A 17,989-nucleotide genomic window follows, 5' to 3' on the forward strand; every position below is an offset into this window, starting at 1 on the left:
ACTTATTATGTTTCCAAATTTAATAGCAGCAGCTTGCTACGGCGTGTGACGATGACACCACTTCCCTGCTACGAGACTGTTACTTGCTGGAAGAGAAGGAGCGCCTCAAGGAGGAGTGGTCCCTGTTTAAAGAGCAAAAAAAGAATTTTGAGAAGGAAAGACGAAGCTTTACAGAAGCGGCTATTCGCCTCGGCCTAGAGGTATTTTCAACAAGTAGCTTTCCTTGCAGAGCTTTGGGGAGTTCCAGGGAGGCGCAGCAGACTGCATCCAAGTTCTGCCTTTGGTTGTTCCTTTGCTATCCGGTGTTTGTTTTTTCCAAGTGTTTTACCAGTGATCTTATAACTGGAAGGGATTGTAAGCACGTGAACTACTTCTGCCTTTACCAGATTTCGGAATTGAAACTTTTCTTTTTAGAAAACCATAAGCATCCATTATCCCCTTTGGGTGGGCTTTCTACTAGTGAGTGTTCAGCTTCCCACAGGAGATCTCTCTTGGACACTTGTGATCTGGCCACTGTCAGTAGCTACAGCATCAAAAGACAGTGTGACTGAGAGCCTGTTTGTTGTTTAGGAAGTGGGGGAGGGGAGTATGAATGGAAGCTCTCCTCCCCACCCCAGTGATATGTGCATACCCCTTCTACAGCTCTACAGCTCGCTTTTTAACGGAACAATGTGTTAACCTACATATTTCCCTTTCAAAAATTATAGAAGTAATGTGTTGAACATGGTTTCAAAAATAAAAACCCGTATAAAAAGCCACAAAGTGAAAAAATATCACCCATTCTTACCGCCAGTTTCATTCCTCAGAGGTAACAACTAACTTGTAATTCTTCTGGGAAGTACAATTTTAACTTTAATATACTTCATCCTTTTCCCCTTGATAACAGTCTGTTGATTCCCCTGCTGTGAAAGATAAAGAATTTCTATCCTTATCATACCTCCCATCTACATTGTTCCTCACCTAACTATATACATATATTTATAATTTTTTAATTTATATATTTATAAATACATATATATATAGTTAGGTGAGGTTAATAATTTAGGTGAATAATTTAGGTGAGGTTAATAATATGAAGAAGTCATATATATATATATCATCATATTATTTTTTAACCTTTTTAAAAACAGTTTCTTATGGTTGACTTTTTTTTTCTTTAAATATTATATTTAATGTTTCCATTTCATGTTTGCTCCTCTTGAGACAGTGTCCGTTTATACCCTCACTGAAAGCTGAAATTCTTGGGAGTCATCCTTGTTCCACTTCTCTTGTCCCTCTCCTTCCCAGTTTTTTTGTCTGTGCTTTTCTTTTTCATTGTCAAGTGTTAGCCTGTGAAGTAATCCAGGTGTAAGTACTTTGGGCAAGATTGAGACTTAACACTTAAAAGAACACTGACCACATTGTGATTCTGTAAATGTTCATTCTCTAACCTAGTAATACATTTGGCCACATGGAAAATATTCCGTGTTATTAAGACTGCTGCCTGGAAGAGAATCTTTCATATATCCCTGTGTAGTGAATCCCTTGACTTTCTTTGTACCTTTATGATATCCTGACTCACATTCAGCTTATGTCTCATGTTATCTTCTTTCTTGGGTTCCTTTTTCAATTTGCTATATTACCTTCTTGAGTAATTTTTTTTCGTAAGTATTGTGTGAGTGAAAAGTATACTGAATTCTAGAATATCCAAAAACAAATTCATATGATTGGTTTGGCTGGATATAGAACTTAGTTTCCAACTTTTTCTCTCAAAACTTTGAGTTATTCCCTTTCTTCGGCTGTTTGGTTTTACTAGTGAGAAGCCTACTTATACAGTACTTTGTGGATATCCTGCTTTGTTTTTGCCTTCTCTCCTTCTTTTCTCCATCTTTTTATCTTCTTAAAGTTCCAAAATTTTACTAGGATATATCTAGGCGTAGCTCCTTTTCAACCTCAAGACACTGTATTTCTTCCATTTAGGGATATTTTCTTTAGTTCTGTATTTTTTCCTTCTCTAACTTTTCTTGCATTCTGGAATGCTTTTACTAGGCAAATGATTGGCCTCTGACTATATCTATAGATTAACTTTATGTTCTGAATTCAGGGATATTTTCTCACTTTTAACTCTTCCCTTCATCCACTGAGTTTTTATTTTAGATTTGTCTTTTTTCTTGTGTCCTCATTTTTTGCTTTCCTTTATATAGCACTATATTATTTTACAGATGTTCATAAATCTTATCATTTGTACCAGAATTTTTTTAAAAGGGCCTCTTGAACTCTCTTATCTCTGGTCAAGTCTCTTTATTTTGGCTATTTTTCTCTCATGCTCTTAGTTTTCTTCAAATGTCTGGTGATGCATGATTTTGTATTGAATTTAGGAATGAAAGACTATGTTCTGTTTAAAGTAACTAGCATGGAAGTCCTCCACAGCTGTGAAAATCTGTCTCATCAGTAGCTAACTTTCTCAGAAAATTTGCACCAGCATTTTCTCCTAACTTTAGGGAACCTATTTCTGGGTCTCTGTCTCCCAGCCTGTTCCAAGAGATACTCTGGTTACTTGGTGTCCTGTTCCCAGCTCTCTGTAGGAGAACCTGTCTGCCTCTGGGCACTGGGGCCATTGGGGCCAGGGAAGGATGGGAAGGAAGCGCCAGCTACCTGAGGGCTGAAGGAGAGTTTAGGATTATCAACTGTTGGAAAGGGGAAGGTCTGACATGTGCCCTCTTGTGGTTTAGTGGTGATGGCTGCTGGCGCTGGTAGATGTAGAGGCTCAGAGCAATGCCTTGTAAAGTTACAGCTCCTTTTTCTCAAGGGATTCATTTGCAGTGGATATTTTTCTGTTGTTTGTAATTCTATATTTATAATGTTCTGTATGTTCAGGAGTTTAGCTAATATGCTATGATTTTTGTTTTTGGATTGTCCATTTGAGTTTACTCAAAACATGTGAAAATAGTGATGAGTTGTTTATTAAGTGAAATGGGTGATTTTTTCTTTCTTAAATATAATTTACTTAAATAAAATTTTTCTTAGTTTTCTAGGTTAATTCATTTGACTTACAAAATCTGTATGATAGCCAGAAAGCAAACACCAACAACTACAGAAGTCATGGGAAATGCCAACAATGTGAATGTTGAAATATTGATCAATATTTCTTTGGTTTGCTTGTTATGATAGAGAAAGGCATTTGAAGAAGAAAGAGCCAGTTGGTTAAAGCAACAGTTTTTAAATATGACTACCTTTGACCACCAGAACTCAGAAAATATGAAACTTTTCAGTGCCTTCTCAGGAAGTGAGTACTTCATTAACTCTTTAATCAGAAAATGCATGTAAATAGATACTGTCCATTATTAATAGGCAACTTTGGAGATCACCAAATATTTTTAAAACTAGATCCTTAAATGTTTATGGAATATGCAGAAGAGATGGCGAGATTAGCTCAACCGGAGTCAAGAGCTAGAGGGGCCACCCACCTTAACTTGTTCTACCCCAGACCTCACCCCCTGCAGAATATCATCATAGTTAGTACCCTTCACCTTGTTGATACCTCACCATACACACTTCCTATGCTCTTTTCTCTCTTTACAGGTTCTGATCGGGACAGTCTAACAGTGCACTCGAGGCCACGGCAGAAGAAGCCTCACGGCGTGTCTAACGGATCTCTGGTTTGCGCATCCAAACTTACTAAGTCTCTTCCCGCTTCTCCTTCTACTTCAGACTTTTGCCAGACACGTTCCTGTGCGTCGGAGCATAGGTACTGGTCTGTAGGTGATGTTTGCATGTTTCTGTCCCACTGCTGGAGTTGCACTGCTGAGGGCAAGTTGGCACTTCCGTGGTGTTAGCAATGGTAGTGGCTTTGGAGAGGATTTAGTAGGTTGATCATTCGTTGTGCAAGTATTTATTGGGCGGCCATTGTGTAAGGACACTTGTTAGGTGCTGGGAAGACAGTAGTGAGCAAGGTAGACCTGGTCCCATTCTGCTGGGAGCGAGATCATATGATGTTATTCCTTTCACTTCACATCCAAAGTACAATTTAAAAAACAGTCTTATTTACAGGAATCACTTAGTATTTTGAATTCTTAATTTTATTAAATAGAAGGATATTTTCATCATCTTTGTAGAATATATATTTTTAAATTTCTTTTGCTATTCCCATTTTATTGGTGTTGAAGGGCAAAGAACTGAGAAAAATGTCCTCATAGTGACTGGTAAAAATCTGTGCTCAAGGATGACAGGGTCACAAAAAGTTGTTCCCGAACCCCAGGAAACCCATATATTTTCTTTTCTTTTCTTTTTTTTTTTTAACCCATGTATCTCTATTAACTGATACGTTTTGGTATTTTTCTCTGTGTCAAGTTGTTAAATCACCTTATAAGGTGTAAAATCATTTTGCCTCAGAGCCTATTCCAAGGTTAATTAGCTAAGCACATAGAACATTCCTAGTGAGAGAGGAATAGAAAAGAGCAAAAGGATACCTTGGAAAGTGTGGTGGTGATCTCTTCTCTTAACCGAAGTGGGAGATGGTAGCATGAGGGCCGGTGTGTTTGGCAGGTTCCCTAGAGAGCAGGGTTTGGAGCTCTGGTATGCTTGACCTGTGGTTGTGAGAGGCTAGTCTGGACCTAAGTGTTGAAGAAGCCCATTAGCCCGTGGACCAAGAATTTCAGAATGAAAATATGAAGCTTAAAAAGAATAAGACCCTGTATATATTGTTGACTTGTAAAAAGAGTAGGACCCTAAATATTGAGGGGCCAGAAAGAGCGTGGGAAGAGTCCTCCAGGCAAGTGTTCCACCTGAGGCGGAACACTGGTGTGTTTGTGGAGGACGAGTGGTGTTAGTGAGCAAGACCAAGAGGGGAGAGGGATGGTGGAGGGTGGGCAGGTGTCACATCTTGTAAGGCCCTGGGTGAGTAGATGAGGATACCAGCTTTATTACGTAGAAGTTCGGGTATCTACAGGTGTAGAGAGAATAAAGTCATGATGCCCTGTGTACCCATCACCCAGCTTCAACAATTATCAACTTGTGACCATGTTGTTCATCCATAACCCCATTCTGCTGCCCCCACACATGCACATACTTCTCATTTGTGAAGTATTTTAGTCTGTATTTGTAGGGTCGGATTATTGTTCTGAGGGCAACAGGAAAAGCATTGGAGATGGGTAAACAGGAGAGTGAAAAAAAAAATCTGTTTGAAAAGGTGACTGTTTTCTTATGTGGGAAAAAGACTGTAGGAGCCCGTGCTACAAGCCAGGAAACACAGTTAGGAGGCGTCTGGGGAGTCACAAAGAGATGGTCACAGTTTAGGCAAGGGTTGTAACATGAAGGCAGACATGATGGGATTTGGAATATATTTTGCAGTTAGAGCCAACAGATTGACTAATGGGTGAGTTTGGGGAATGGAAGTTTGATTTACAATCAAAAAATGCTGTAAGGTCAGTATTGTCTTATACAGAATGTTATTAAACTCCCAGATTTGACCAATCAGAACCACCTGTATAAATAACACAGATTCTAGTTACCGTTTTCAGCTAATGCGTTCTGTATCCGAGAGAGAACATAGCAGTTGCCTCGATTATTTTTATGTCTCTACAATTCTTACTTTTTAATCTAATTATTTTTAGTTAATAAATATTTGCATTAATAATCCTTTAGGACATTATTTTGTGCTAATAAAGTTAAGTCCAGCATTTAGTACCTACATCACAGGGTGTTAGGAGATTTCAGTGATGATACATTTAGAGCACTTAAGACAGTACTTGGTCCATTATCAGCCTTCAGTAGCAGGCTATGAAAATAAAAATACATGTAAACATATATGGATTATAAAAGTGCTTTTCTCCTTCATGTATTCTGAGGGCTAAACAACATCAGTGACATAGAAACAATTTTTTCTTAAGATTTTTATTTATTTATTTGACACAGAGAGAGACAGGGAGGGAGGGGACACAAGCAGGGGGAGTAGGAGAGAGAGAAGTAGGCTTCCTGCTGAGTAGGAAGCCCGGTGGGTGCGGGTCTTGATCCCAGGACCCTGGGATCATGACCTGGGCCGAAGGCAGGTGCTTAACCACTGAGCCACCCAGGTGCCACCTAGAAAAAGAATTTTAAGCATAAAGAAACTCCACTGAGCTATTCATGTTCATGGTCATTGGCCTCTGAAGATAAAACAGAATTGAGTTACTAGTTATCAGGAGAGAAGCTGTGGAGCTTGACATAGTTCTCAAAATTTTGTTATTTGGTAAATTTGGACTCCTTGCTCCTGAAGCACCTTGGATCTGGTTTTGTAATAAGATTATAACAAAATGATAGGAGTATTTATAGCTAATTTCTACATCAACAACCTCATTGCTTCTTCACTGTAGAATGGAAAATTTTACACAAAGTAATTCAGGTACGAAATTACAGAGAAAATTTAGTTGATCATTGAGCTCATTTTGTCTGAGATGGCAGAGTTTCCCAGGGCTGAATTATAAGCAAGTTCTTTTTTTTCTTTTAAGTACTGGCAAATAAGCATAAGCAAAATTTTTAATTGTTTTGGGTTTCGATTTTTAGAATTAAAACAATTTTTTTTTTTTTTTTTTTTTAGGATTGGCACATTGAATTTGAGTTAGTAAGCCAAAGTTACAAAAAATGCATAGTTAGGGGAAAAAATGTACATTTGTGGAAAAAATTATATAGGATATTTAGTTGGTAAAAATGTTTCATTTGTTGACTTAACTCCTTAGATCTGAAAGTAGTCATTTAGGCAGATTTTTTTTTCATTTAGGCAGATTTTTTAAAAAGATTTTATTTTTTTATTAGAGACAGAGAATGGGTGAAGGGGGTGGTGTGCAGGGACAGAGGGAAAAGTAGATTCCCCACCTAGCAGGGAGCCTGACCTGAGGCTCCATCCCAAGACCTGGGATCATGACCTGAGCTGAAGGCAGATTCTTAACCGACTGAGCCACCCAGGCACGCCAGATTTTTTGTTTTGAGGTTGGTCGCAGAATACCTCTCAGATTGTGTCATTGAAGGGTAGCAGCTGTGTCTGTGTTCAGACACTGAGATTGTTACCCCCAGACACAACTGAGCATTGGTGTAAGTGCTTAATGTGTGTCAACGCAGTTCTACCTGCCCCTATGAGGTAGATGCTATCATTATTTCCATCTTACAACTGAGGAAGCTGAAGAAACAATGACTAGTGAGCTGAACAGGCCAGCGGGGATGAGCCTAAACCCTCTGACTTTAGAGTCTCAACTCCTTATTGCTTGTGTCAGCACTCGTTAAATAGCTGTGCAGGGTAATGGCTGGGTGGAGGAAAGCTTGCATGAGCAAATGGATGTGTGAGGAATAAAACAAAAAGATTATTAAATAGTGGCAGGAAGACGGGGACATAAGGATATATGAGCTTTCAAATTCCACACGTTCTATCTTAGGCCTCAGCTATGTAGAGAACTTCAGAGTAGACCAAAGAAATAAATAAGTAGTTGGGTAAACAGATAAAAAGGTAGATAGATAGGCTAAAAGTGACAAATTAGGACGTTTTTGAAACACTTCTTTGTTCCTAATCTGTGTGTCCTCAGATTTTACTTAGCATAGCACAAGGGGCAGTTGGAATTTAGACTTTCAGGCAGAGCTTAAGTATAAAAGAAGGAGGAGATGATTATTAAAATCTATCTTTCTTTTCCCAACAGCTCCATCAGTGTACTGAACATAACTCCTGAGGAAACTAAACCAAATCAGGTTGGAGGAGAAGTTACAAGTCAGAAATGGAGCACGGCCCCTGGATCCCAGGAAGGTTGCTACAGTGGCTGCTCCTTGACCCACACGAACTCCCATGTAGAAAAAGATGACTTACCTTAGACGTGCAGCCTGGGCTTGTTCTCACAAACACATTCACCAGATTGCACATCTCAGCTGAAACAGGGTGTGTCATAAAGTCTGTCGTCTCTGATAATTTAAGATGGTCTGAGGTGTTTGTTTGGACTTTCCTGTTCCTCCCCCAAAGAGCTAAAATGTTGAATCTATTTAAAAGGATATAAAAGCTTTGGATATGTATTTTTAGTAACAGAAGCATCTGGTTCTGTGAATAGAGGAATGTATATGTTTGGATGGAAACAGAAGCACTAGAATGAGTTTCCTCTTATAGGTATTAAAAAATAGCACTTTTAGGAAACCGATTATTGTAAATGTTTAATTTTGTCTCATATGTAGTTGGCATTGGAAGTTTAGCCTTTACTTGAATGTACACTGTAGATTTTTAACAAAGCAAGTTCTATATTTATTATGTTTAGTGTGATTTGAAATTTCCTCTTTCATATGTTTTAAATAAAGTGAAATTTATGTATGTTTTGTACATAGATATACATGATTATGTTAAGAGGCTTTAAGATTTAAAAATTTTACACATCCATAATTATAGTATTTCATGCCAATAAAATTTTTTTAGTGGTATTCTGTTTACAGATGTGTTAGAGCCATTGCCACATTATGTTTAAGAATTTTTTGAATGCATATGAGCAATAAATACTCAAAAGCTGTTCCATGAAGCTGACTTCTTTAGATAATTATCACTAACATTATATTTTTAAGTTCTCTAGAGCAAGCAGACTTTTATATATTTTAGATATTATAATTTTTCGAAGAACTTCTGATGATAGGTAGGAGAAGCAAGACAACAAAAGTACCTCGGATAAAACAAAGAATATTGTTTTAAGATATTTGGGGTGAGAGAAGATCTTTAAGGTACCTGAATGGGGATATTTTCTTTACTACATAAGGACCAGTCCCGCAAACACAACCTCGGGCTTGGTATAATTTGGGGTATGTGCTGCTCATGATAAATCTGACAATGTGAAAAGCACCCAATTTTGTCTAAATACATCCTACCACTCTGGACAAACTTGAGTCCTCTCGCTTTCAGAACTGCTTGCATGTTTCTGCATGTTGTTAGTGACGACGATACTTGTGGGCCCGGGCTCGTTCCCAGAACTTGGACCGCAGAGCTTCGGCACCGAGCCCTGTGTGCGCATAGAAGCCTGCACAGATCAGCCCGGCTCGAGCCTGCAGGGCTCACCTGCCTTCCCATTCTCTAGTGAGTAGTCAGCCACAGACATAAAGCACCCTGTAGGGCTGTTCTGTTTAAATTCAGCATATGAAAAATGGTCTTATTTTTGTCCTCCACCCACTATATAGGAGTTCGTGTAGCAGCAGCCATTTTTTTCAGGGCTGAGAGACTATCACTGAGTATCAGACAAGACATTAGTGAAACTGCCTGTAACTCGATAACCACATTTATAGTCTCAAAAAGCTGGCCCTTAAAGGCAAAGCAGTCACTCACGACCTTCAGTGTGATGCACGGTCACTTCTTCACAGTATTAAATATTAGAAAAGACATAAAATTTCCAAGATCATACCATATCCCAAAAGAAGAAACAGCTGAGCTTTAATTTTTTTTTTTTTAATGATTGAGCAGTCACATGATCAAAGAAAAGCAATCAAATTTTAAAAATAGTCCATGATATATTTGTCAGGAACTTTTTTGTCGGGGGTTTCCCTCATAAACTTTGCCAGAAAAGAACACTTTCGTGTTTGAAGTAAGACTCACTCTAGGGAATAGTGCATTCCATGACAATGGATTTCTACAAAGGAGCATCTATTTTTTGTTCTGTTTCCATTTTTTAAGTTGGTTGCATTCTCATATTGGAAGGGAAAATTCCCACTTACTTTGAAATCTAAGGTGTGGGGAAAAAAATACAGTGAAATAAAAGCCCGGTTCATTGTACTTTTGATCAGAAGTCTGCACAGATAGCTAGAAATTGTATGTTTGACCTGGTAGCATCCATTTTGCTTTACTGTAAATTCCAACTCCAAAGGGATTCCCAGTCACACTAAACTTCCCAGATTATGGGAATGGTTTCTATGTTGGAAAACTCCCGACTTCATACCTACAACTCCTGGGATTTTGCTTTCCTTCCGTTTCTCTGGGTATTTGCAGTGTACTTAACAATCCAGCGATGCTGCGGTCTTACGTTGAGCCATGATTCAATGATGGTACCACAGGGAACCTTAGCTTTCAAGTCCTCCTAATACTCTTAAACGTTTTCTTGTTCATCAACATCTAAATCCGCAACCTTGCACCTCGTTTGTTTTTACATGCCATCCATTTTGAATTCCGTTTTTCATTTTGAATTTCCAAAGGATAAAAGCGGCCATGAAAATTAAGAGAAAACCTGTATTTCCTACTCCTTAAAATTTTTTATCTTGAATTTATGATGATGAGAAACTTAGAAGAATCATCTACCAGAAAATTAAGATTAAAATTTAACTGAATAAGTAGGTGTTGGGTTTTTTTGATAGAAGCAATGTAATACATATTTAGATTTGCAGAATAGTCCACAGCAATTGTTTTCCCTATGGTATAATTAAAACACTTGTTATTTCAAAAGAGTTCCATGTTTCCTACCTTAGCTTACCAGACTTGAGTTTAGGTTTGTAGTAACATGGCTATTGTAGGAAAACACGTTCCGTGCTGTGTGATGGTGCTAGGAGGTCTTAGGTGTGTATGACCAGAAAGTGTAAGCCAGCAAGCCCATTGTGTGATTGCCCTGTTGCAAGATCTTCAGAGTCTGTTCCTAGGTTGAGTTTAAGGTAAGTATGGGTCACCAAGGCTCGTAAATTACACTTTTCTCTGTATTTGTCCTTAATTTGTATCACTGTTTTCCTAAGCATTTATGAAGTACCTGTTGTATGTCAGGACTTACTGCTATGTTTCTAGATAAGTGCACAAACGCTACCACTGCGAGCCTCTGAGTTGAATGGGAGACTGGCTATTTAAACCTAAACTAGAACAAAGAATGGGACATGCCATTCAGGCATTTGGTCTTGTAATAGAGCCTGGACTGATTTTTCTGCACATGACAGTGACATGGCTGGGCAGTTAAAATCTTTATTTCTTATGGAACGTACTGTGTAACTTATCATTTTGTTTTGCTGGGTTTTCATTTTGTTTTCTACGATCAGAATACTGTCCTGCAGGGATGCCTGGGTGGCTCGGTTGGTTAGGCGTCTGCCTTCGGCTCAGGTCATGATCCCAGGGCCCTGGGATTGAGTCCCAAATCGGGCTGCCTGCTTCTCCCTCTCCCTTTGTTGCTCTCCCTGCTTGTGCTCGCTCAATGTCAAAAAAGTAAATCTTAATAAAAAAAAAAATACTGTCCTGCAAAGCAGTGTAAGATTTTTCTCCCCACAAGAACATATATTACTATCTAATAGAAAATGCATTTGCAAAGATTTGGGACATGTTAAGGAAACTAAAATAGATTATTCTAGTTCTTTTCTAAATATATTTTTCAGGAGGGATACAAAAATGAAGTGGACTATTGATAAATTATTTGATAAATTTAAGAACTATTTCACTTGACTGGTCAAGATTTTATATTCTTGACATTTACACATAAGTGAATTCAGAGGATTCAGAAAGTACTGTAAATGCCAGTAATAAGTCCCTGGTAAAGGTCCACCTCAGTCTTATATTTAAGATTCAGAAATATTTGTACCTAGTATGATGCTTGACACATGGTAAAAAGATAATTTGTTAACAAGAAATAAATAATTTAGCACATTGCTTCACTGGCATAAATACACTATCAGATTCTCAAGAGTGTAAGAACCTTGTTTTATAATTTGGCAGGGGGGGGTTGGAGGGTGGGAGTCCTATTTCCAACCCCATCTAGCTTAGTTGTTTGTGTAAACTATTTAAGACAGAATGGGCCATGTTACAAAAAAACAAAACAAAACAACAACAAAACCCCAAAAAATCAGTGTGGCTCAATACAAAAACAACTCTTGCTCATGAAATTCTTGCTGATGTGGGTGGGGCAGTCTTCCTCCATCTTCACGTGTGCCACCCGGAACACAGGGCCTCCAACTTTGTCAAATCAGGAAAACCGCAGCCTACAGGTGGTGCTGGGTGTTTCTACAGACCAGACTGAAGGAGACCTGCTTTACACCTACATTGCTTTGTCCAGAACCTAGACATACGGAACCAGCCTAACCTCCCCTGAGACTAAGAGGTATGGACCACGAAGCCACATGCTGGGCGCTTGACGGTTTGCACCTGATACAGGTGCGTTTGATAGCTCATCCCTTCGGTCATTTACTTAAATAACTGCCGAAACCTATTACCTGGTGCGAAGGATTTATCACTGATTATGAAAGAGTCAAATATTCTTAATTTTGGAAAGGAATATATTTTAAGGAATGTATTTAAGCCTTCTTTTACCTTCTCTAAACTTTTCATTATCATGAAAAGTCCTGAAGTGTCCAGATGGTAGTTTTACAGGTACTAAAATGTTCAACATTCACATCCTCTTTTGATTCCTTGAATAACAGAATATTAACCTTCCTATTTTTAGAGTTAGTAACAGACTCAGAACCTAAGACACACAGCTGATAACTGGTAAAATGGGAACTTGAAACCCCAATCTTTTGATCCCTAAATTTCCAGCTTATTCCAGGCCACTACAGTGCCTTTTGGGATCCCTTTTTAAGTGAAATTGTTTGGTTCTTAATCCATAATTCGCCACTATAATTTTCTGCACTAAAGGTATTGATCATTCAGTCTGGGTGCTAGACTCAGTCTTGTTTTAGGGAATAGTTATCATAATCCCATTCAGAATTGAACATTTATCTTTTCAAGACTGGGGCATTAAGGATCTTAAATTGAAATCGTTCATAGGACATAATAACCTAAGGGCCACTGAAAAATCCCAAGATATACCTAGACAACCTGCCCTTTCTGCCCTGTCTTTGTTCACTCTGGACTCTGTTCGTGTGCCATTTCCCTCTGTGACCACAGTCACAATGACCAGAAACACTGTGCACAAGTAGTAAAGAGAATTTTAAATGTCACTGTGTGGTGAAATGGGCATTGGGGTGCAGTTTTGTTTTAAGATTTTATTAATTTGACAGAACACAAGTCGGGGAAGCAGTAGGCAGAGGGAGAAGAAGAAGCAGGCTCTCCACTGAGTAGGGAGCCCAACATGGGGCTCAATCCCAGGATCCTGGGATCTTGACCTGAGCCGAAGGCAGATGCTTAAGGACTGAGCCCCCCCAGACGCCCCTTGTGGTGCAGTTCTAAGTAGCAATGGAGCAAAGCAACACAGGGCCCTGTCCCAGCTCCTCTGCTCTGCCATCTTGGCAGGAACACCATCACAGTGGGCAAATACATGAAAATGATTGTGTTAGCACAAACCTTTAGTTATGGTCCCTGAGGTTGAATCTTCACTTTTTACATGCCTCAAGATCTTCTTCTGGGGGTGACAGGAGTGGGCTTGACTGGGCCTGGGGTCACCATCCCAGCTGCTAGACTGTTCCACAAAGGGCATAACCGGCAGTTCCAATGCCATCGTCACAGCAGACTTCTGCCTGAGCCTGGCTGTAAATGGTGGAAACCCAGTTGGAAGTAACTTGGGTAAAAGGAGAATTTGGCAGCTTGTCTCATAAACCACCAAAGAAACACTGGTGACGTGCCCCAACAGAACACGATGCCAAATCCGTGGTTGGAAATATAGGGCAAAGGGTCCCTCCCATCAGGAGAAGGGGCTGGCAAGGCCGGTGGAGGCTGTCGGGACCCCAGGCCCATGTGAGCAGAAACCCAGTCCTAGAGACCAGGCCAGTGGTTCTCCTTCACAGCTATGTGGTAAGAAATAAGTGACAGTAGGGTATTAATGCTTGCAAATGAATTCCTTTTTTCGGTGTTCCTTAGAGCACATTCAAGTATTCAAGTATATCCCTATTACCCTTCCCACAAACTGCACTTCATTAGGTCTCTTGAGAACAACAGAGGCCTATTGGGAAAAAAAAAACACACTAGCCTGGGCAGCCAGACTGCGATCAAGAGAAGGCCCGCGGCACTGGGCAGCGTTGCCCACCCGAGACACAGTGGCACGTGTAAACATGATCCCACGCTGCCTACGGGCTGCCCCTGTTGGCTGGTTTGCTCTGGAACGAGATGGTTCTCAACCTCCAGGTTCAAGTTCATCACTTCCACCTCAACATCACAGAATATTCTTCCCACTGAAGTTCGAAAAGAGTCTTCCAAAACTTTTCTCCTGGCCTACGTTTTCTCCTGGAATTCCTCGGAAAAATAGTCTGACCCATTGCTGGCTGACCCCTGGCAGTGGGAAGAGATCTGAAATGAGGTCCCCAAAGCCAGGCGACTGGGATTCTATTGTTGACTTTCTGGAAGTTGCCTGTGCAGGCTACCCTTTTAGGAGACGCAAGGGCACAGTAAAGCGAGAAGAATGGGGGCAGTGGTGTGATGGCGGTGACAGGAGCAGCTCTGAGGATTCCGCCTTTAAAGCCTACTTTCTGTTCTGTTGTTATGAAGAGGGGAGAACAGGGCTCTGTCTGCAAACATTCACCTGTGCAGAAGTCCTCTCTTCAGCTCCCAAAGCGGAGTGTGCTTTCAGAGGGCTGACCTCACATCATGGAATTGGCTCAATTTAAGATCTGGGAAAATGGAGTTATCCCTGGCTGTTTGGCGAGGCTTCTGCAGGAGGCTGGTTTTCTTCTCTCCCCCAGGGTAGGATAGTACTTTAGGACATCTCTGTGTTGGCAGAGTCCTCTGTGCCAGCTGTCACCTGCAGTAGCTAGAGCGGACACTCGGGTGGGGAGGGTGTCTGAGGGGCCTGCAGCAGAAGGGCTGGGCCCCAGGGGTCCTGCAAGGCGGCTGGAGCTCTAGATGCAGGTACTGGGCATCTGAACTCCTCCTGGAACCTGCAGGCCCAGGGAACGGGAGATGCAGCCTACGAGAGTCAGCCCTGGATGCAACGGATCACTTGCTGAGGGGTTAAAAAAAAAAAAAAAAAAAAAAAAACTCTTTCTCCTCCGCACCTGGGGACTTAACTTTTTCTCTTTCAAAGAGAACAAACCCAATGTGAAAACTCTTACTTTAGGTGAGTTACTGAAAGAGGCAAAAATAAAATCCCCAACAGGATTCCAAAAGAATTCTCATTTCTTCTTGTGTTTGTTTGTTGGTCCTTCCAGGGCACTGTATTTTCACCCTGTCCTGTCCCCCAGCCGGCATTTGAAATGTTTGCAGTTCCTGCGTTCAAGTTGGAGAACCTATCGCCCCCGTCCACAGGCATCCTGGCAGAGAATTGGGTGCGGAGAGGGGCAGAGCAGGGTGCCCCGGCCGTCCAGTTTGACCCCTAAAAGGGGTCGGTCTGCTGTTTTGGGATAATACAATCAAATGACACTACCAGGAGGCATGTGATTCTCTTCCGTTTGAGTGTGTACTCTACGAACAGCCAGTGTCTGCGGTAATAACAAAAGGATAAGGCAAAGTATGTGATGAAACATTCTTACCATTGGCTCAGCCAAGTCAAAATCAGATGGCCATCTTCTGTGGGATCAAGATTAAATATCCAGGTCTTACAGATTCCTTCTGTGTCCTAACCCAGCTCAGGGCTCAGTCTCTGAAACTGATCAAGAAAGCAGCTGTGTGCCTACCAGAAAGTTCAGTCTTCATAAATAAAGTTCAGGTCAGAGTATCTCTCCCAACAGTGTCTTACAGAGATAATCATCCCACCAGTTCCGAGAAATGTAGAAAGAATCTTCATTTCAAGTGACTCATTTAATATAGAAGCAGCCTATTAAGTTGTCTATTTTGAAATCTCAGTGTATAGAATCTTCAAATGGCTTATATGAGTGTCAGCTCTGTTACGGCATGTGAAGAGCATTATTAAAAAGATTCTAAACGTATAAAGAATAATGGGCTCATCCTCCCACTCCTGAACATTTAGAGCAGAGTCTGAGATCCTCTACCCCTTTCTCAGTGTCTCCTGCATGGGGATGGTGTCACACCGCACAACAATTCCAAGAAAACACTCCTTTCCCATCTCCTGCTAGAGATGGTACAAGGGCGGGTTGGTTATGGACTATACTCCAGTCCTGGCCCTGTCATGGCCAAGCTGCGTGCCCTTGGGCAAGCTGTTCAACCTCTCTGAGCCTTGTTGTTATTGTTGTTGTTTTTTCAACTGCACAATAGACGATTCCAGCTCAGTCCTTGATAAGATTGAGACAGTGCCACTAGAAGGATCATCTAGTTCAAAGTCTCCTCCATCAAGCTGCCCATACTCCTAGCTCAGAGGTTTCAACATTGATGCAGGACCATCAAACAAGTTGAGAAAATTTGCAAATGTAACTTCAAGACTCTTTGGGGCCCAACAGCAAACACGAAACATAACCTCTAGTTAACATTACCATTCCCTGCTAGAGATGAACAAACAGATTAGGAGAGGTCAGATCATCTACTTCTAAGAACATTGCTAGTACGTAGCATAAGGACAACCCAGGCCTTGTGGCTCAGTTGGTTAAGCGTCCGTCTCTTGATTTTGGCTCAGGGTATGATCTCGGGATCATGGAATCGAGCCCCACGTTGGGCCTCGGACTGCGGAAGGAGCCTGCTTAAGATTCTATCTCTCCCTCTGCCCTTCCCACCTCTCTCTCTAAAAATAAAAATTTAAAAAAGAACCTAGGCCTTTAACTCTGGGTGTTACAGGTTTTCTACCTGAGTCCCCAGAAGAGAGAAGACCAGCATGGCCCAGCCAGCTTACCCAGTGTCCCCTAGGAGGTGGTGGCTTTTACTCCCTGAAGCTTTTATTTTCACTGGGCAGAACGTCAAGGGGAAACTCAGCCCTTCTTCGCGTTCTCACGGGGGAAACGCTACCAGTCACTGCTGAGCAATATGGATCTCACGAGATTTTGAGTTCGAGGTGAGATGAAGGCCAGAGGATTTGACCTTGTACCCCCATGCCCCACAACATCCTTGCCGCCACAGACTGGGCTCCTACAATGCCCTCTCTCTGCCTCAGCCCCAGCCAAGTAACCCAGAGAGGGAGGGAGAAACACCTACTATGCCGCATGTAACTCTGACGTGGGTTCTCTACTGCAGTCCGACAGCCAGCCACACCCAGGAGAGAGACAACTTTCAAATTCCCGTAAAGGATAGTCTTGCTTGGAGGCCCCAGTGTGACTCGCAGGCGGTGGGAGTTGCCTTGAAGCTGTGTTTGTAAAGCAAGCACACTGTTTGGGTGATGTGAGTGTATGTGGAGGAAAAAGAAGAGAGACTTCAGTGTTCTGCCAAGTGTGGGAGATGGGCCCTGAGACCTACTCCTGCCCTACGGAGCTCACAGCCTAGAGGCAGGAGACCACCCAGGATGAGTCAAACAGCAACAGGAGAAGCCTGGGAGGAGGTGCCAGGCAGGAGCTGGAACCACACCACACGCCATGGAAACTTCTAGTTAGGTAAAGCCAACAGTGAGAAGGATTTTCCTATCCTCCCAACCCACTGGCTACTGCCGCCTACTTGCTCCCTATAAAACAGCAACTTTAGCTTATGTGCCCCCCAGCTGAGATGAAAAAGACAAGCTTCCTTGGGGCTAGATTAACCCGTTTATCAAGCCAAGAGGCAGCCACGCCTGGTTTTTAAGGGCAGGAGGCCCTTACTCTCTGCCCTTTGGCCTTTCTGTCTTCTCTTCCCAGGGCCAGTTCAACACCAGGCCTGACCTCTCAAACAGCATTGCTCAGTTTAAGTTCACACTCACCATAATAGACACTGCTGGATACAGGAAAAAACAAAACAAAACACTAGATGAAAAATACTTTAGCGTGTGCTTATCTTTGAATGGTGAGATTAAAGTTTGTAATTTTCTGCGCTTTCAATTTTTTTTAACAATGAATAAGCATTCCTTTGGAGAACAGAACATTATTGGTGTTGCAAACAAAAAGCCAACATGAGTGGAGGGAAATATGGATGGACAGGCAAGGCTGTGAAAAAATGGAAACCCCAAACCAAACCAAACCTCAGAAGACCAGTCCAGGTCCCCGACGACGGGAGCCCGTTCCTCCGCATCCTGGCTTCTCAAGCCTGCAGCCCCTCCTGCTGCCGCGCTCTGCCCCACGGGCCCGCGTCTGCCCCGCACCCGCCCGCCAGAGGGCGCCGTGGGGCCGCCGTCCCGCGTCCTGGCCCTGGCGCCTC

At 41.7% G+C, this 17,989-nt stretch overlaps 1 protein-coding gene across 9 annotated transcripts in view; it reads left to right on the top strand.

Moving 5' to 3' along the window:
- The window catches only part of SSX2IP (SSX family member 2 interacting protein), a 43,269-nt gene extending 34,783 nt beyond the window's left edge, over positions 1–8,486 (top strand). For 5 of the 9 annotated variants that reach the window (XM_047727130.1, XM_047727129.1, XM_047727134.1 and 2 more), the window contains 4 exons: positions 27–200; positions 3,151–3,265; positions 3,562–3,727; positions 7,641–8,486. In XM_047727130.1, the coding sequence (XP_047583086.1) occupies positions 27–200; positions 3,151–3,265; positions 3,562–3,727; positions 7,641–7,809 (624 nt within the window). In that variant the 3' untranslated portion in view covers positions 7,810–8,486. Of the gene's footprint in view, positions 1–26; positions 201–3,150; positions 3,266–3,561; positions 3,728–7,617 lie in introns of all 9 variants that reach the window. The other 4 variants (XM_047727132.1, XM_047727135.1, XM_047727136.1 and 1 more) reach the window with 3 other exon arrangements.
- Positions 8,487–17,989: the final 9,503 nt, after the last annotated feature.

This window comes from Lutra lutra, chromosome 4 (assembly GCF_902655055.1).
Source record: "Lutra lutra chromosome 4, mLutLut1.2, whole genome shotgun sequence".
NCBI lineage: Eukaryota > Metazoa > Chordata > Mammalia > Carnivora > Mustelidae > Lutra > Lutra lutra.